Raw genomic sequence first — 20,295 nt, 5'->3', positions numbered from 1 at the left:
TTTAAACATAAAGTCCATGCTTTGCTTTACGTTTGCTTTAAAATGTTACACATAATCCAGAATGTATTGTAAAATCCATTCACACAGATGCCACCAGCAACAGGGGTATGGCAGGAAAGCAAGCCCATGGTTGGCAGCACATGAAGTCCTTGTGCAGAGAGCAAGCACTGCTGAGCTCGTGGGAAGCATGACAGCCAAAATGGCTCGAGCTGCATGGGGCTGCCAGAACCCTCAGACTCATGCTGAGCCCTGGGAGGGTGCTCCAGAGCTGGGCACTTCCAGGCTGTCACATTGTTCAGGTTTGCAGGTATAAAATCTGTAAAAGGAAATACTTCAGATATTTGGATTTTGATGTACGACGTAAGAGAAATCCATATTTACACATTGATAGGATATCTTGGAGAAGAGTTATGTCCCTCCCAAATTGGAATTCTATTCAAATAATTCAATTAATTACTTTTCTGACTGACTTCTGGCTGTTGCCAAGCATGAAGAATTGTATCTTCCAGGATGTGTCAGAAACATGCCACTTCTCAGAGCTTCAATCAAAACTTGACAAAGCATTAAAGAAGCAGCCATCCCCCAGCTGGGCCTGACTGCTAATTAGATGAGTAGAGGACTGGTTTTAGTATCACCCTGAAGCTCTCAGAGGGGAATCAAGAAATGTCATATGTTTCTCAGCAAAGCCTGTGGTAGCCAAGGTAGAAAATCTTACATTCATCTTCTGTTCATGAAATCTGTCCATTTCTTGAAATGTAAGTGCTACAGAAGCCACTGTTACAGAACTGAGGTCTTTCTTTTCCCTGTCACCACTGAATATATTGTTACACTTGAAAAAGTTTGCAACTTGGCATAAAAAGCATCCCAGCTGAACTGTATTTTGCAGCCAAGTGCTGTGGGGAGAAGGAAGGTTTGGAGAGGCTCTTCCAGGTATTTTTCTTAGCTGCACATCTTGCCATTGAAAACACAGACTTCATCGCTGCCTTGCTCCTCTGCTGTGCACCATCATGTGCAGGTGGCAGAGGATGGCTGGAGCTTGCTGCAGGCTCCCTCTCCCTCTCTCCTTGCTGTGTGGTTCCTCCTGTCATTGGCCCATGGCAAGCTGCTGCTCCTTGGCCTGCAGGCTGGGGTGAGGAAGAGTTCAGGATGAGCCTTGCAGGATGGTGTAGTGCCTGGGTGATTCAGTGTCATTGCCAGAGCAACTCTTGTTAACTGAACAAAGCAGACGCAGCTTGGTAGGGCTGTTCTGCCATTGATGGATTAGTCACAGGGTTACCAGTTTGTCCCAGTGACAGGGAAATAAGCTGGGCCAGTACATGGCACTTCAGCACCGTCCTGCTGGAGCCAGCAGTGCCCAGGCCCGTCAGGCCCCCACGGGTATTGTGCCAACAGCGGTCCTGCCGAGTGCATGGGGTGCTGAGCACGGAACCTGAATAGCTGCACGTCTTCTCCAGCCAGAAACATTTGGTTAGGTGAATGTGCTTCAGCAAGTTGAGGTGAGTTAAAACATCCCAAATGCAGGCAAGTTCTATTTTATTTGTTTTGTTATTGGCATGTAAGGAGAGAGCATTGACATGTTTAATGTTTCTTAAGCCAGAGAGGAAGAAAATCCATTCACTACAGCCTGAATACCTCTGGTTTATGAGCCTTTGATTCATCCTGACAACTATTTAAAAATTAATTTCAACCTCTACATTAATCTTGGCCAGAAAAAGAAAAGAAATGTGTTAGGTAACGAGTGCCACAAAGTGCAGTTACCATTGTGGATGTGTGCAATGAAAGGCACAGTTAGCATTTAACTCACAAGAGAATCTTTAGCACATATTACCAGATACTTGAAGTCCATTGAATAAATGTGTACGTGGGCATAGAAATGTATCTCTAATATTATTTCTTCTCTTTCATGTGTATAGTTTTCTTCTATGTCAGAGCATCCCATGTGTCATTAGATACTGAAACCAAGGTACTACAGACATTTTGTTATGTGAGGGAAGAAAGGGAAGTAAATTACTTTTTTTTCTTCACAATATTGGTCATATTTGAGATTAAAAAATTAGATTAATGGCTTGATTGATTGAATAGCACTCTCTGTAATGCCTTGGAGAAATTATCATAAACTCACTAAAGGGCTAAAAATAAAAACACCATCCAGATTATTATTTGTTGCTGATTTGGTTATTTTTTTCCAAGAATGCTTCATTACAAATGGTAATGTTTTGCAAGAAAATAACCAGATAGCCTGCAATTTGAATATATTAAGTATTTGAATAAATAACAGCAGCTGCTTGCCTCTTGCAATAGCTGTCTTCTGACTTTGCATTTCTTGTTTAGCATATACACTTGGCCATGTCTTTTCTTAGTATCTTGCATTTTGTAATATCTTGTAAAAGGCCCTAGGCCAAAGGTGTCAATAGATCATCCTAACGGTGAGAGAGAGAGAGAGAGAGAAGGTAGGCATGTGGTTGCACTCCTGTTCGACCCCAGTGATGTTTCCATCATGAGTTGAAGACAGAAAGCTGCACTATAGCTTGATCAGAAAGCGCAGGTGATGAAGAACAGGAATGAAGTTAAATTTATCCAGGAGATGATAATTTTTTTCTCCCTCTTTTTCATTACTTTAATATTAAAGAAAGAAGATGAGACGCTGTGGGATCCTTGTTTTATTATTACAAAAAAGATTAATTCCATAATCAGTTGAATCAGTTGAATGTAATTCTTCATTTGTAGCATGTCATATCTGGCCTTTGTCCATTATATCTGGTTGTCCAGAAATATACCGAGCTATATTCAGCTGTATTAGACATAATTAAAGATACTAAAAGCATGTTTTTAAAGACATTTTAGATCAAAGGTAAGTAAGCAGTTAAGATAGTACCTGTATTTTCTGGTGGAAATATTTTTGTCTGTCTCTCCCATTTGTATGGGCTTTCAGGTAACATCTTTCATACGGTGTCCCAGCTCGTACTGCAGATACTGTTAGGTGGCCATACTGGACAAGTGAGTGATTAGAGTGGTGGCTTTTGAGAGGAGAGATGGAATTCATTTCAGTATTTCTGGTTGTGGGATTTTTCACTGGGGGTTCTTTGTGGTTGTGTGTGAGGCGGTTGCTTTGCTTTTCTCATTGAGTGATTTGAAATTGTTATTTTTCTTTAAGAAGGGAAAGAGAACAAAATAAGGCATTTGAACAGTTGTGAAAAACATAAGCACTGCTCCAGACAATTTATCTTATTGACTCTAGTAAATTGACTGGCATGGCACATCATCAGTGCCCTTCTCAGCCACTTTGAGACTTGGCAGATTCTCCCTAGGCTGTTAGGGTAATGTTTGCATTAGCCCTTGGTAATAATCAGAAGTGTTGCAAAGGCAGGTTTATTTTCCCTGCTGAAGGTGAACCCTTACTTAGACCCCCCCCCAAAAAAAAAAAAAATATCTGAAAATGATAAAAGCTTTACAGCCAAGTATCTCCAGGAGGGTTAAATTTCCTATCACGGCTATCTAAAATTCTTTTGACGCAGCTAAACCAGTGATTCCACCCAGCTCATTGACTGGCCTATTCATAATCGGGGAAGTATTCCTCTCAGGAGACTTCCCATCGTAAATGTGGTGCAATTTGCACTTCTGCTCCAAGACTTGAGAAAGGAGGGTTTGGTTCCCAGCTTTGCGGCATATTTTGTGTGTGAGTAGCAACAGTCTGTCACAGCTATTTCAGTACTTCCAGGCAATCCAGGCACCCAGCAGAACTGGAGAGAAATTCCAGCACAGTTAGCATTTTCCACTGAATGCCACCCGCCTGTCCACTTCAATAAGTCTGAAATTCTTAGACTCCTCCTGCAAGCTCTTGGTACCTAAATGCCTTTGAAAAGCTGGTTTATACCTCCCGGGGGATTTGGTGGAGAAACATCTGAGCCAGACCACAGGACCTGGGGCACAGTGCTGCTCTGAGGGAGGCTGGGTTGGGTCTCAGCCTGGAGGAGGATGCTGTCAGAAATGCAGTCTCTGTTCGTGGCCAGGCAATCCTGTCCCACCTCAGTGAGTGTGGCAATGCAGGCAGATTTTTGTCCTCCTGCCACAGTCAAAATGCAGGTAGCACTGGGGTTTACGACATGCCAACTGATCTCCTGGGATTTCAGCTGATGAAACACTCACCTTAGCATCATCTCTCTGACTTGAAAGACCCCCAGTTTGTACCTTCTTTTCTAAATTCCAGTTCATGATTGTTGTGTATGCTATCATATCTGGCGTGTTTCTACATTAAAGTCTATTTTCTTTGTCCTTAGCTGCTTGGTACAATTGAGGATTTGACCACTGCAAAACATGGGTTAGCTGTAAAAATGGTATACGCTTTTTTTTTTTTTTTTTTTTGAAGTGAAAGAAAAATATCCCTAATATTAAACCATAAGGGAGTGAGCTTACATATAAAGCTAGAAGAGACATCTAATAAGCTGCCCCATCCCAGAGAATTTCAGACTGTATGTGTTGTTTACATAGGGCACATAAAAGAAAGGAAAATAGTTTCAATAGCATGTAATGCAAATAAAATGAAAACAGCACTGTACACAAAGCAAAACTGACGCAGAGTCAAGGCTTGATAGATCACTGAAGGGCCTGGTTTCTCAGCCTATGGCTTCAGAAGGGGTAACAGGATGGTAGGAAGTCCCTGCCCCATCCTATTGATGGGCACTCCTTTGCCACTTCAGCTGTATGGGGCTGATAAGTATATGGCTGTTTGCCACCTCAGCTATGCCAGGGGCTGATTTGTGCTGCAGTAACATTTTTTTGTGTGTGTGAATTAAAATGAGGCTATTGACTTTCAGTGTGGGCTCAGCTCTTGTCCCTGCAGCCTTCTCCCATCACTTGTCCTGGGTGAAAACAGCAATGCTTTGGTGCATTCAGCATGAAACCATGTGGGGATCTGTGATTGAAAGAGTTCTTGGACTGAGCAGGGGTTTGGAGGGGCTTCTCTGACTCTGTCAGAGCCGTGGCCATGCAAAATGGGCTATGGTAAGTGCTTGGGGTGTTGGAGGGAAGGATGCTGGCTACAACACATCTCCCTTTCTGCAGTGGTTACAGTAATATTCTTCTATGTGAGCCTCAGCAGAACTGGGAACCTGTGTTTGTCAAACCGTGAAACATATTTTAATTAACTCACAGAGGTGAGTTTATAGAAACACACTGTGTAACTGGTTCCAGTTGAAAACTTCACCGGATTCATCCAACTTACCTTTGGATGAAAATCAGGAGGAGAAAATGGAACTTTTTGATACTGATTTGCTTTTTATTTTCCACTTGCCTCATCGTCTTACCATTTTATTTTATTATACTCACCTGTTCTAATTAAAGCTTCTTTTCTCTCTCCTATACGACAGGCCTAGATGATGTTGTAGCAATAATGATTCCTGAACCCAAAGGAAAAGAGATAGTGAGCCTCCTGGAGAGGAACATCACTGTGATGATGTACATAACCATCGGGACACGCAACTTGCAGAAGTACGTCAGCCGGACCTCCGTGGTGTTCGTCTCCATCTCCTTCATTGTGCTGATGATCATTTCGCTGGCATGGCTGGTCTTCTACTACATCCAGCGATTCCGCTACGCAAATGCCAGAGACAGAAATCAGGTAAGAAGGGCTGGAATGGCTCTTGTGGGATTCAGCTTTAAATAACTTTAAAGTAAAATTTGGGGAAAATAAATGTGTAGCTTTAAAAGAAAAAGAAAAAGAAAAAAAGAAGAAGAAATAGTGAAAAGAAGGGAGGTTTAAAAATGCTTGTGTATGGGAAAAGCCAGGACTTCTATCAATACAGACGGGGCTGAGGAAAAAAGAAATTAATGACTATAAAGTGTATGTATTATGGGTTGTTGGTTGTTTTTTTTTTTTTGCTTGCACAAAACACACAGGAAACAGCCAGAAAGAGTCATGATGTTTATTACCAAAAAGATTCCTCTGGTACATACAGCCAAGTGACATAGAAATGTATATAAATTAACTAGCAATCCGTAAGATCAAAATTATGTGAAAAATATAGTGTGGTATGTGAATGTCTGTGTGGGAAACAAGGGCTCACAGTAAGCAGAGAGATTAAAAAGAACAGGAAGTGTTTTCATTTTCATGCTTCTTCAGAAGGGCCTTGAGCTTGAAAGGGAGTGTTCCTGTTCATTTGACAATTGTCCCTGAATGGGACAATTAATTAATGCTGTAGTGATAGCCACTAATATTAGTAAATCTTTGCTTTTGGTTTTGGCATCTTGTCCGTGTCCCTCCGCTCCACAGAAGAGACAGAAACTTAGAGAGCTGGAGAGAAGTCAGCAGCATTCTGTGGGAATGGGTGCTGGGTCCTGAGGCCCTCTCGATTTATAAAGCACCATGCATCTTTATGGTTGTTCAGCAGTGAATAATAATAGCAATGTTAATAACAAATTTAATCTTTTCTGGACTGGATCCAACTATCTTGGCATCAGCAGAACTGTGAAGCTGAGGCTTCTACATTTCATTCTAATGGTACAGTAGAAAATATTATCAGTGTATGAAATCTGAGGAGATAACCGTTTTACTGCAGGAAAAATAATGCGTTTTAATTCAGAGATGTTTCTGGACCCTTAATAAATTCCTTTTGGGGCAGGGGGAGGGCTGGCTTGCTTGCTCTGCAGAAAGAAGTAAAACAGAGTGTTAATCATCTTGTAGAGGAAAGTACTGCTGCACTCTAAAATATCCTGAACGTATAGGGATCCCTCGCTACCCCCATTGAAATTCAAGCGTCTTCTGAGATAGAGAGCAGCTGCTCTGTATTTACACACAGAAAGAATATATTTTACTTTTAAATGTACACCATGAAATTTTGGATAGTAAGAATGAGACTATCCCAGCTGGAATTTGAACATCACTGGCAGCAGAATCACTGTGACTGTAGCGGCTGTGATAATTTTTAGATGCTTTGGCTGCAAAAGCACATGTGTGCCTAATTTATGTACGTGAGTACCGTAAGCGTGCTTTCAATCAAGTAATTGTGCAGGCAGATTAGCAGAGTAAATAGACATACATAAACATGAAACCCAGCAAAATAAGAAGCTCCCTTCAGGTAATATGTGGTAGTTTGGAATGGACTGGTTTATGTGTTCAAGCAGACTTCCTATTCAGTCTTTTCTTTCCAAGGTTTGAATGAGATTAATTTGTGCACAACCAATTGTCCTGTGCAAAGATTTTAATAACTTTGTAATTAATACCAATTCTGTTCTGGAGAAGAATAAGAAAATAGGCCTCCTAGGCAATTATTTATTAGTCATTTTTTGCCAAAGCTGTATTAATGATACAGGGCAAACGAGAATTTCTTTATGTAGTTTATTCACATGATTTTGCCTGACATCTCCTCTAATTAGCTCTTACTTTTGTTAAGAAAAATGGTGTATGATACATTTGGATAAATCTCAACCATTTGTGCTAGTGAGCTTTTTAGTCCTGGCTATGGACTAGAGTAATGTAAGTAGCTGTCAGAAGAGCTCAACTTGCTCTTGCCCTTTCCATGAGGGTTCTCTCTGCTTGCTCTAAAGTTCTGCTTTTTTTTTCTTTGACACATTTTCTTGTAGCACAAGGATGGGAGGACAAAGTCCTTGGATATTCAGATAAATACAAGAGAAACATTTTTTATTGCTTTTTGGGGATATAGTTTAGAACATGGTTCTTTTGTCATTTTGCTCAAAAGCTTTTGCCATTCTAACTTTTATGTGTCTGAGTAAAGGTATTGAGCTTACTTGTTGGAAAGCCTTGCAGGTGTTTTAAGGACCTTCATTGCTGGCCAACTTTAGGAAAGATGCTTCCTTCTATTTATATTTGATAAACTCTGGATAAAGTTTATCTGATGGGTGAGGTTGAAATGTTTGTACAAACAGCTTCAGATGAAGAGGGACCCAGCTGGCCTATTTAGTGAAAGTAGTGCTATCGGTTGCTACCCCATGGCGCAGTAAAGTCTTACTGCGCTTACTGCCCATCTCTCTAACTGCAAAAAACTGATATATTAGATTTCTGTTCTAAAAATAAAAAGGAGGTTAAATTCATTTTGACATCTGAATGATTTTAAATCCTGCAGTTTTAAAGCAAGGTCTTGTGAGGGTCAGTGTTGTCTGTGTCAAAGCAGAACCTCTGCTTACCTCTGTTTACCTCCATCATGCATGCCCTTCCCGAGGCTGTTTTATAGCCAGGCTGCTACCCAGAGCAGTTCAGGCTCCTGTGAATTCGTAGTCTTGGCACTATGCTGAGGGAATGGGACAGGGTGGCTGACTGCTAAATACAATCTGCAGAAAAAAGTCATTATCTGCAAGTAGGAGGGGTGTTGCAGCACGGCTGAGCAAGGTTTCTGATCATCTTTCATTGGTCATTCCAAGCCTCTCCCTAAGTCATCTTCCAAGCCTCTTCCAAGCTGACCCACTTTAATGATGTCTTGCTTTCCTGCAAAATATGGTGCATCCTTTGGTCAAGCCTCATAACCACATCTGCCTCCTTGTCTTTTCCTATATGGTCACCCTCCTTTCTAGGTCCACTTCCCATCTTATACACAGCTTAAGTTGCTGATCAGGCAGTAATTCCAGAAAGAGCTAACTTAATTGTCCATCTAGAAAGTGGTGGGTCCTGCTAACGAGACAGGCAGCTAGAAAGACTGAAGAATCTCCTGGATTCCTCCTGTGATTCCCCAGTGAAGTGAAACCTGGACATACACCTTGTACATCTTCACCCATCACTCTTTCACCACATGTGCAAAATCCAGGTTCATGCGCCAGAAGGGAGACTCAGCTCACTTCAGCTAGGTGCTTGGTTTAAGCGTATGGAGAACCAGGTCTGCAAGGCTTCCTACTACGTGCCCTGATCTGTTCATGTAGATGTTAACTTAGTGGGGAATTTCTGCAGTGGATTCCAAAACTGTTGTTCCAATATGGGCTTGTGCACCTGTAGCTAGTGTGTCAGCTACAGATACAGTCATGCTTCCTACAGTCATAGAAAATATGGTTACATTTCAATTTTGATTATATTTTTTTTGATTGATGTGTTCAATTTTTAGGAGTGTCTTTAGCACAGACAACTCTGTGGTTACATATGAAAGTGAAAGGTAGGTAGTAATATTCACACGGCTGAAAAAAACAACTTTTTCTCCTCTTTTCTCACCTAAGAAGATGGCCAGCAAGTAGGTGGCTGCCCTGATGTTATGCCCTTTTGATATTATGATGATGAATTTGTGAAAGGAAAGCATAGCCAACATGCTTCCTCAGCAACATGTTCCTGGAGTCCTCCTGAAAATGTGAGAGTATGTCCACAAAAGACTGTGGGACTTGTTTGCATCAAGCAACATCAGGTTACGGAGCTAATTGAATCACAGAATCACAGAATCACAGAATTTCTAGGTTGGAAGAGACCTCAAGATCATCGAGTCCAACCTCTGACCTAACGCTAGCAGTCCCCACTAAACCATATCCCTAAGCTCTACATCTAAACGTCTTTTGAAGACTTCCAGGGATGGTGACTCCACCACTTCCCTGGGCAGCCTGTTCCAGTGCCTCACAACCCTTTCAGTGAAGAAGTTCTTCCTAACATCTAACCTAAAACTCCCCTGGCTCAACTTAAGCCCATTCCCCCTCGTCCTGTCACCAGGCACGTGGGAGAACAGACCAACCCCCACCTCGCTACAGCCTCCCTTGAGGTACCTGTAGAGAGCGAAGGTGCTTTGGAATTACATGACAGGGTAATTCAGCAAACTGTGACTTGTTGTCTCAGCCCTGTAACAGCCAGGACACAGACCTAAAAAAAAATAAAAAATAAAAAAATCTTTCTGTTGTCCGTGAACCACAAGATAGGAAGACAGCAAGAGGGAGATGTTTAAGGTCCAGACCTGTTGGCCGGATTTCTTCCATGTTGTTTCTTCCCATTAGCTTCTTGTTAAGTAGTTTCCTCTAAAAACATTTTGAAACCAGGTGGGCTTCATGCTTTTTGCAGGATGGCAAAAGCCAAAGCAGGAAGTTGTCCCACTAGGGCTTGTGGAAGGTCCTGTGCATCCTGGTTTAGGGTACCAATAACCTCTAGGGAAGGATCTGGTTTAGTATATGACAGGCATTGTATGGAGGGTCAAGCAGTTCTCTGAGAAAGACGACTGGTGGTCATGGCTTTGCATGAGGGTATGGGCCATTGAAGAGAGAGATGAAATTTTTGAAGCGGGCTTGGGAAGATGCTTCCCATGATGAAGTCTGCTAACTTGATCTGCGGTACCGGTACAGGAAATGTGTCTGATACCTCATCCTGATGGTATAGCTCGTTCTTCTCGAGGCACAAGGTGATCTCCTTCCTCCAAGAGTAATAGTTTAGTAAGGCCATTAAGAGAGGAGCACTTGTAATTTCTCTTCCACAACACCTGCTGTCATTTCCTTCCTCAGGAACAGACAAGTGATGCTTTCCATGCTACTGTCCTTTCTTTTTAAATAGTAATGCCATCTCCACAAGACCACTGCATCTTATATGCTTAACTCCTTCCAGTCCAGTATTGAATGTTGCTGCCTTGGTAATGAGATTATGGGATTTATGATTATAAATCTCTAAGCTTCACTTTAAACCCCTAAACTATTGTAATGCCTCTTATCTTCTAGGGACAATGATTGGTTAGTGATAGCATGCCTTTCATTCAGATAGAAGAATCCTTGAAAGTATGACTTTACTCCAAGATATTCCTGTTTTTTCAAAAATTAAATAATTCTCATTTGCATTTAAGTCATGAACTTGTCTATTTAAGCTAGACAAGAGAAAACAAACATGAAAACAAGCAGATCAAAGATGTACATGAGTCTTTAATCTTGTCCTATGCCCTTGAAGAATGTGCAAAAAAAAAAGAGCTGAGACATTTCATTAGTTTAAGTAATAATAATGATAAAAAGGAATCACAAGCAATTCCTGAAGGAGGACGCAATGGCTCTTGTCTCACTGCATGTTATCAGTCTTTCTTTGATTTACATTAAAGAAACAAATAGCTGGCAAGAAATGTTTCCAGCTCTTGTCTGATCTGTTTATTGAAGGGAGACTGTGAGCAAAAATGTACCACAGAAAAGATGTTGTGCAACTACAAAAAACTCCCCTACATGTAATAATTAGCTGTGCCGGAATGCTCGTATGTGAATCTCATATGATAGCCAAGATCATTTTCACCTCTTTAGCCAGCCCTGAAATTGCTCACTGCTGTCAGTATTGCACACGTTTTGTCAGTCTTCCATGTCTCCAATCTAATAAGCTTAGCCTCTAAATTAAATTTGGCGATTTTAATTGAACCCAAAGAACAACGTGGTAATTTGTTAATCATATCTGGGTGATGATTAGCTCCCAATTTACAAACAGCATCCAGCTTCCTTCCAGTTTTGGCTCCGTGCTCTCCCCCCCTCCAGCTGGAAGCCCTTCCCGCTGACAGGCCCCTCTGAACTCTGGCACAGGCAATGTTCCCGGCCCAAAAAGTTGAACTTCTTCGGAGTCACCAGAGCTCCCGAATCTCCCTCCTAACTAACAGCACATGGCTGGAAACATGGACGGGGTGCAGGGGAGGTGAAAAAAAGAGTTTGTCATCGGTGGCACCTCGGGGTGCACTGTGTCATAAACGGTTATAAAACTGACGGGAAGGCGTCAGGGTAGGTGTTGCTGTGTGATCCTCTGTAAGATAAGAAGAAATGGGAGAGAGCCCAATGGGAGAGGTCACCAATATGGTCTGGGGACAGGAGCATGCAGTAAACGAGAAGAGGTGGAGGGAACTGGGCTTACTAAGCTGGGTGGCGAGGAGGCAGAGGGGCTCTGCCTGCGGCCCTTGGCAGCATGAGTCAGCGTCGGGCTCTTCTCGGCGGTGCACAGAGAAAGTATAACAGTCACAGACTGCAACAAGGGAAATCCCCTTTATATGATGATAATTAAAAAAGCTGTGAGAGCGGTGAAGCACTGGAACAAATTATCTCCAGACGTTGTGAAATCTCCCTTCCTGGAGATAGCCAGGACTTGACTGGACACAGCTCTGACTTTGAAGTTGACCCAGCCTTGAGCAGGGGGTGGAAGCACATAACCTCTGGGAGACCTTTACAGCTTGTGAGTCTGTCTCCAGCTCTCCTTGTTGCGTTAGCACAAGCGAGCAGCCAAGTCCTGAGAGTCTGTGTCTGTTCTGATACAGGCACAGGCTCCACAGCACGGGCTGCAGAGGTAGCTCCACAGGGTGGAGGACAGGGTGTTTTACATCAGGCTGTTGTTACCTGCTTTAGTCCTGAGTGGCAGTGACCCTGTCAGCACAGTAACAGTGTTTGGGAAATACGTGAGAACAATCGGAAATGTCACATGGTAAGCAATTCACAGGCTGCTGGAGGGGAAGATAGAGAGGAAAAGAAGTGAATGGTTATGTATGGATAGGATGTTACTGCAGGACTACGTAGTGCTTTATCTGTAAGAAACTGCAGATGTTTTAGCCTCCTTTTTTTCCTTGCATTACTCCTGTAAAGTAAGCAAGCTCTGTATTGCAGGAAAACAAAACAGCAGAGATGATTCATGTTTTTCGTGGTTAACAAGTTATCACCTCAGTTGCAGCACTTAAATTTTGCTGGTGATCATGAGCCAGACCTGGTATAAAGACCTCCTGAATCTTAAGTGTAGCGTTTGTTCTGCTTACCAGCCCAGGCCTTGTTTATTAATGCGTTTTTTACAAGTATAATTAAAAAAAAGGAGAAGCAAAAAGTAGGATTCCCAAGCAGCAGACTTGTTACATGAACTTATACTGACTTAAATAGTATAGGTGCCATAGTCATCACACTGGGCTCATGCAGTCTCCTCTGGAACTCCATTAGCATAGCTTTGCCTCATCAGCCCTGGGTTACCAACAAGCCTAGAATACCTACTGTGCGCTTACTCTGAGTAACAGCGTGACTGACCTCATCTGTTTACATTTATACAGCACTGTCCTGTTTCATGTGCAGTTGCTTCAAATTATTAAGAAATCTAGTGGAAAAAAAGCGATGAATTCTGCATGAAGAGATACTCTTTGCTTAAGAACCAATTTTCTATTACAGCGCCGGCTTGGAGATGCTGCAAAGAAAGCAATCAGCAAGCTGCAAGTCAGAACAATCAGGAAAGGTGATAAGGTAATTTTTCAAATTGCTCATTACCAAATGAATGTCTGCATGGAGTATTCCTTCAGACCACTGGGACAAAGAGGCAAAAGAGAAATGGCAATTGCTTATTAAGCTTGTGTGTGTCCTCCAGGTGGTGGAGCAGTACTGGTAAGCAATTTATGGATGGAATGGAGTAGGGATAGGAAGAGGTGAAATTATCTGAAGATGCAAAAAATCCTGAAAGTGCAAACACGCTACCTAAATCTGTGTGCTTTTCAAACTGGATGCGTGTTGAAAGTCTGACTTGCTTTTCTTGAAATGTATGATTGATTTTGCAGCATGCATCAGTGACTGTTTTATTTTGTCACATAAGCTCTTGTATGAAGAGATTAGCTAACAAAATAAAAAAATGAAAATGATGAATGTTCTCTTTCCTATAGGAAACTGAGCCAGACTTTGATAACTGTGCTGTTTGTATTGAAGGCTACAAACCCAATGATGTTGTCAGAATTCTACCTTGCAGGTAAGTTAAAGGCTGAAGATGCTTTAAGCTCTGATAGAGTCTCTACTTCAAAAGATAGGCTCTGTTCTCAGAGTATCTCTCTGAGATTGTCTGAGAGCTTGGTGGAAAAATTAAAGTTTATTGTTTTGATTTATTCCAAATCTATTCTATAAAGACATCTGAAATGCCTGTTTAATCTACTTGAAATTAAGGTAGCATTAGTGGTGGTGAAAACCTGAGTTTAGCATGATGGTCAGAATTTTTGTCTGATCTGGATATCTAACAAAGTTATCAGTAAGATTTTTAAACTGAAGAGTTTGATTCTTCTATTTTTCTCAACAGTTTAATATTAATCTAAAATAACGCCTTTAGAAGAATTTGCCACTGACTTCAAGGTGAGTCCTGGGCTGAGCGCCAGAGATAGAGTGGGCTAACTGCTCCCCATGGAAAGAAACTAGCACTACATTTGCTGTCCTGTGTCGTGACCAGGTGTCAGGAGAGGGATGACTTCTATCAAAAAATATAAATAAATAAATAAAGTTGAGTAGAAACAATAAACCAAAAGGGAATGTGAAAAAGACCATGTTATCTGTTGCTGCCATGAAAATATTCGTAGGCATGTAGGACATAGAGGACATAGAGGTGACAAGAGCTTATTACAGTTGTTCTTTCTAATTTCTTCCCTTCACATGACCATGCCCAGTGCTGCATGCACACTCACAGTGATGTCATGCAGGAGTGCAGCCTTTTGCCACCTATAACAGCTGTATTCACCTCTCTGTGTCATTTTGTTGTCATCCATGGAGTGTTAGCTAACAAAATATTTCTCTAAATAAATCAATTTCTTAGGAAATTTCCTAGGAACGGTGGTTCTCCCAAGAGAGCAAGGGCAAGTGCTTTTTACCCTAGAAAGAGTGATCTCAAATGCAGTATATATAGAGCATAGATTTTTATGGAGTTTCTTCTGTTGGATACATGTTCATTGGCTTGAGAAACTGAAATATTTGTTTCTTTTCCTGCTATGTTTTTCCCTAGTAGATATTTGAATGTTACAAGCTGTCCATTTCTGTTCATTCATATGACTCATTAATCTGTTTACCGCCATCACTAAATGGCAAACAAAAAGCAACAGATTAATCATAAATTTGACCTACTCTAAATCCCCCACAATGACAAATTGCATATGAACTCTTGTTTTTCTGCAAACACACACTTCATGAAGCAGAAATACAGACAAAAATGAGAAATTATCAGAAAATGTGAACCTTGCATTGGCATCAAGCCTGTTTTTATAGAAGCATAATAAAGTTTGGAAATTGTACATGATAGAGACAGGCAGTTTTCAGAGGCAGTTATACAACAGCAAAAAAAAAGTCTACTCTCTAGCTTTCATTTGTGTCTCTCCTCATAATTCAGTGAGGCTCCAGTCAGATTTTGTCATGCACAGTGTTGAGTCAAGCAGAGTGAATAGGAAACACATAGTTAACAGGTGATGTTCAGTTCTTGGCTGACTTAAAAGGTCGCCTAGAAAATGACTCATGCTAAAAGGTTAGCAGCAGCAGATCTGTCTTGTAAAATACTCACAGTTTGAGCCTAAGCAGTTTTGAATTATAAAAACTAAAAGATCTTTCTCAAGCCACTACTTCACAGACTTCAACAGGCTTTCCTGTTGCCCAGATTGTGAGGGCAGTATCTTAAACATTAATTCACGTGGGGTTGGACTTCCGAAACTGATTTCTTTCTGCTGCTGTCAGACTTTTCTCCTAAAAAACAAACAAACAAACAAAAGCACTTTCCGTCTCTGTTAAGTGAGTAGGAGAGTGTTATATTGTTATATCTTGATAAAGACCTACAGACACTGTAGGTTTCTTCCTCCAGCATCCTCAGTTAAACCGTTTGTAGTTTTTAGTAAGGGAACTGCATTAGTCAGCCCTCTGTAATGAGAGGCTGGCATTTCACTGAGCCTTACAGAAGCCAACACCATGACATGAGTGCTGGCTTACCTTAGTTTGTCGTCTATCCAGGAGCTGCTCAAGATGTAGAACTTTTTACCTGCATAGCCAAATGTGCTCCAAGATCTGCAAATGAAAGAGGATGCTTTATCCCACAGGCTGTGCTGGGAAAACCACTGCTAGCAGACACACTCAGAATGAAGCCCTGTACGTTTTCAGGTTTTTTGTTTGTTTGTTTGTTTTGTTGTTGTTTTTTAAGGCTGCTGAGTCCTGAGTCTAACTAAGAAACTGGTACCAGAATCCACCGGCCAGTATTTCAGCATATGAGCTCTGAAGTCATATAGACAGATGTTTACTAGCACTTAAGCTGTTTCCCCAAAGCTCCTCTTTTTGCAGTTGGCAGAGAGCTGGCACTGGGGTAGCCTGTTGTGAATATAGCCCATGCTGGAGGGCGGGAAGGAGAATTCTAGTTAACTTGTGCTTCTTCCGTGCTTTCATCTTTGGAAGCCATCTCCCCCAGCTGACCATATTAATAAACTTCACTCTACAGAGTGTATTAAATAAACATATACTGACACTTGATGGTGAGGGAAGTGTTGGCTTGCAGCTGGTTTTATGTTTAATGGTAGCAAGCATCACTGAAGTTATCTATGAGGGCGCTGACACAACATCAAATGTAAACAAGTTCACTGTTCCCATAGTGACACATCTTGCTATAGCCCTACTTCCTTCCGCTTGTTCTCCATCTCCAGCTTCAAAATTCCTTCATCTTTTCTGCACGTTCTTTGGAGAAGTTCCTGATAGAGGCAGACCCTTTTTCTGTCTTTTCCTTAACTTCTCCTAACTTTACTAAACTTCCACAGAGAGGCAAGACAATTCTTTCAACGTCATCTCTACTGAGAACTTTGTTTCTTCATAACCTCTTTTTCAGATTGTTCCATTTCTGTCACCAACAAATGGTCATTCTGACTCTGTTTGAGCTTGCACAGCTCCTCTGAACCTCCACTGAACAACTGTGATTTCACAGAGTGCTCCACTCCTTCCCTCTCTTTTCATTGGCCTCCTGTGAAAGTCATTTCATCACAACACTTCTTCCCTTTTATTCCATTTTCCCACTTACCCTCATCATCGTGTTCCTTTGTCCTTCCTTAATCTGCCTTAAAAACAAATAAATAGTAGCATATATACATTCTCTAAAGCCCAAACCTTCTTGTAAGGTACTACAGTACTGCTCAGCCTCGTACCAAAACTCTTTTCAGTCCTATGCTGCTGTCCCATCTCTAATCCAAGCAACAGATGCTTTTAGTCTGGGTCCCTGAGAATGTATTTTTCTTTCTGCTTTTGCCTCCTTTTGTCTAAGCTTGCATTTTTTTTCTGGAGAAAAAAAAAAAAAAGTGTGACTGCTAGGTTTGTTTGCGTGCAGTTCAGAAAGTTGGAACTAGGACTGGAAGGTGGGAGGAGAGCAGTTCCCCTTACCCTGGAAAAAAAAAAAAGCTTCTCATAATTGTTAGCAAGTCAAAAGTTTTACAAGAGTTTTACAAAGATAAAATTATTATTATTATTTTTGGGCTGAGCCCAAAATAAATATTTTTTTGTTGTATGTTTAAAATTGCAGCTTTAAAGAATATTGAAATGCATTTCAGACAGAAGTAATCTCCCGTTAAAAAAAATATTGAGTGCTAATTAGATAACACCAAATGAAATGCTCTGGGATTTTGAGATTCTTTTCCTTACTTTGTGACTCTGAGCTTTACACAGCCCTGTGCAGTAACAGCCACAGAGCAGTGCAGGAGGGATCCCAAGAGGCCACCACCCCCATGGTGCGGGGGCATTGGCTGTGCACGTGTCATTCTTGGGAGTTATTTTTCCAACACACTCTGCAGCCTCTGAGGATGAAGACTTTGCAAATTCCCCTGATAATTTATTGCAGTGCTTTGCCACCCTGACAGCGGTGAAGCTTTTCCTATTGTGTAACCTGAATCTCACTTGCTGCAGTTTGAACACATCATCGTGTCTGTTATCCCTAGGAGAGGTGAAGAACAGTTTGTTTCCTTTCTGCTTATGGAAAACTTTGTCTTGTATGAGGATTGTTACAACATCTCTCTTCTTGCCTTCCTCTTTCTCAACTAATCAATTACAGTTCTTTTGAGAAACTTTTCAACCCATCCAAATCAACATAGTTTTGCAATGCATGTGGTTGCACACAACAGGAAAAAAAAAAAAAAGCACATATTTTCTTCAGCTATGACTTTCATCAAAGCCATGTTCCAAGCTTGTGTCTGAAACATCTTTCTTGCTGTCTCCCTGCATGGATCATTACTTCTGAACTCATCTGTGGTGCTTCTACCCTCTCCTTCCTTTTAAAACTTGAATCAGTCAGAAATGTAGAGAGAGAAGGATTTTTTTTTTCAGTTGATTTTTTTACATCTTTGTCTTAGTGTGTGACTGAAATATCATTGTTGCACTCTCATCTTGTTTTGTGCTGACCCTTATTTTAGCTGAATTTAGATGGTAAGCTTATCAGAACATTGATCAGTCAAGGATTTGTTGAAAGCCATGTAGATAGTGTTATAACTAATAAAGAGTAAAATAAACCTTCAAATCCTAATCTGCAAAACCTGCAACGCTGCTTTTCCATACAAAATGCTTACATGTATGGAAATAGATAATATGAGCTCTCTAATTGTATAATGTGGTACAAAACTTTTAAAATTGAAATCTTTATCTGATTTTCAGTAGCATTCCATTTTTGTGTTGATTTTTGTCTAATAATCAACATCCTTTCATTGTACATATTAAATCTAAAATTAATAGAGCCATAATACACTGTGGCAGCGTAGTATTGGGAAGTGCCAAGTGATGTGATCTGTCATGTATTTAAATTACTCAGCAGTGGTAGGGTCTTTACAGGATTGTTTTTTGAAGCCAACTTTAAAAATGCTAACCTTCAGTTTTTGAAGTCTTTAAGCCATGAAAATTCCAAGCTTTTGGTGATTAACAAGCATGATGAAACACTGTAATATGAACTACAACTTGACTGAGGCTTGCAAAGCTACAATTTGAAAACAAGAGGGGACCTTCTAATGTACAGTAACCTGGCTTGATAGAAGCTACGTTTTTTTTTATCTGAAACAGATTTTGGTATCCATTTTTTCATATTTTTGGATTTTGGCACAATGAGCTTCACATGTTTGCAGTTAAGCATATTTGTTTATGGATGTGAGTAGATAATAGCAATTAGTTTTCTTTGTGTAAGAATTGTGTAGTTATTTCAAATAGCTGAAAAGGAAGACATTGACTTTCAGTACTCTTCATGAACTAACACATTCAGTTTCTGTTGGTTAGACTTCTAAATGTAAAATTGCACATCATTGTACTTTCACCTATCCAAAATGCTTGCCTGATGATGTGCTGAATATGTGCCTCCTGAGATAAAAGGAAGGGTTATGCAGGACAGAGATGGAAATTTAGTGCACTGTGTTTTTCTCAGGTCAGACAAGCCTTGTTTTGAGGAGGGTTGTGAACTGTAGTAGCCTTAGTAGAATAGTGGTTTGAACTTAAAATATCACAATACTTCGTTTGCATCAATCATGTTGACATGCAGGATCAGATGTGGTGTGACAAAGTTTGGTATCACAGCCAACCGATATAATTAGAGTAGGTCAAACTTCCAAGAACAGATCTGCCCTTTCCCATAGTTGTGTGAAGTCAGACCAAGTACAGCAATGTCACAATTTGCCACGTAGCTTTGTCTCTCAAAGAATCTGCTTCTTCTAGAAGTAGTGAGAAAAATATTCAAGTGAAAAGAATAAAATTCTGAGATTTCACTTCGTTTTGGCTTTGAATTTCTAACGCTATTTAGGACTGAAGCCAGCTAGTATGCCAGCCAACTAGTATGTGGGCTGATACCACATTAGTAAGAGCTGGGGTTGCAAATCGATATCGATAAAAGTGCACCTCAGTATCTTCCATCCAAAGTTGAAAGGCTATGTGTATCTTGTTATGTGAGAGACGCTGTGACAGAGTACAGCAGCCAGCCCTTTCAGCTGAATATGTACCACTTAAATATTTAAAATTTTTTTGGTACATTAACTGTGATTCTGGCTTGCTCAGAGATTGCATTTCCTAGTGGAGGCTGGCATATGCTGCGATATGCCCGCTCCAGGTGGAGCGTTGGGCTGCTGTGAGCTGTGCCCACCTGCTGTTACCTGCTGGGTTTGCATGGCTTGGCTGTGCAAGCAGTGCAAATGGGTCAGTGACAGCACAGGGAAACGGAGGCTGGAGATGACTCAAATGTGAAAGTTCAAGCAGACTGAAATGTGACTTTCAGGCTCTGCCAAGTAAAATGTGGGACACCTGTTCCCTTAGGAAAGTCAGAGCTGATCTATATGTTGTTTCAAAAGAAGTCTGAGTGTGCACCTTTCAGGGCAAGTTTGTGTGTATAAACCTTCATTTTCCAGAATACAATACCCTATTTCCATTTTGCTTAGGTTATTCATTGTTTAGAAAAGATTTATTTAAAAAAAATGTTTTAAAATACTACTTATTTATGTATTTATTTATTTATTACTAATTTTCCTACGTATTAGTATAGTTTCTGAGGCTATGAATATGGTAGGAAATTTTCCCTTTTCTTCAGAAGGAGGGGAGCCAGCCAAAAGCAAACTATTCCAAGCCACAGAACACAAAAGTAGAGAGCAGGTGCATTGCCTACAAGATAAGCCAATGGTGCACTACTGTAAGCCC

At 40.8% G+C, this 20,295-nt stretch overlaps 1 protein-coding gene across 2 annotated transcripts in view; it reads left to right on the top strand.

Moving 5' to 3' along the window:
- Positions 1-20,295, top strand: part of RNF150 (ring finger protein 150) — a 143,268-nt gene that overhangs the window by 82,642 nt on the left and 40,331 nt on the right. For both annotated transcript variants that reach the window (XM_084516864.1, XM_084516863.1), the window contains 3 exons: positions 5,367-5,617; positions 13,054-13,125; positions 13,536-13,618. In XM_084516864.1, the coding sequence (XP_084372990.1) occupies positions 5,367-5,617; positions 13,054-13,125; positions 13,536-13,618 (406 nt within the window). The remainder of the gene's footprint in view (positions 1-5,366; positions 5,618-13,053; positions 13,126-13,535; positions 13,619-20,295) is intronic.

The sequence above is a fragment of the Aythya ferina genome (assembly GCF_964211825.1).
Source record: "Aythya ferina genome assembly, chromosome: 4".
Taxonomy (NCBI): Eukaryota; Metazoa; Chordata; class Aves; order Anseriformes; family Anatidae; genus Aythya; species Aythya ferina.
Note: the sequence above shows the minus strand (reverse complement) of the source record. Positions and strands in the feature narration are given on the sequence as shown.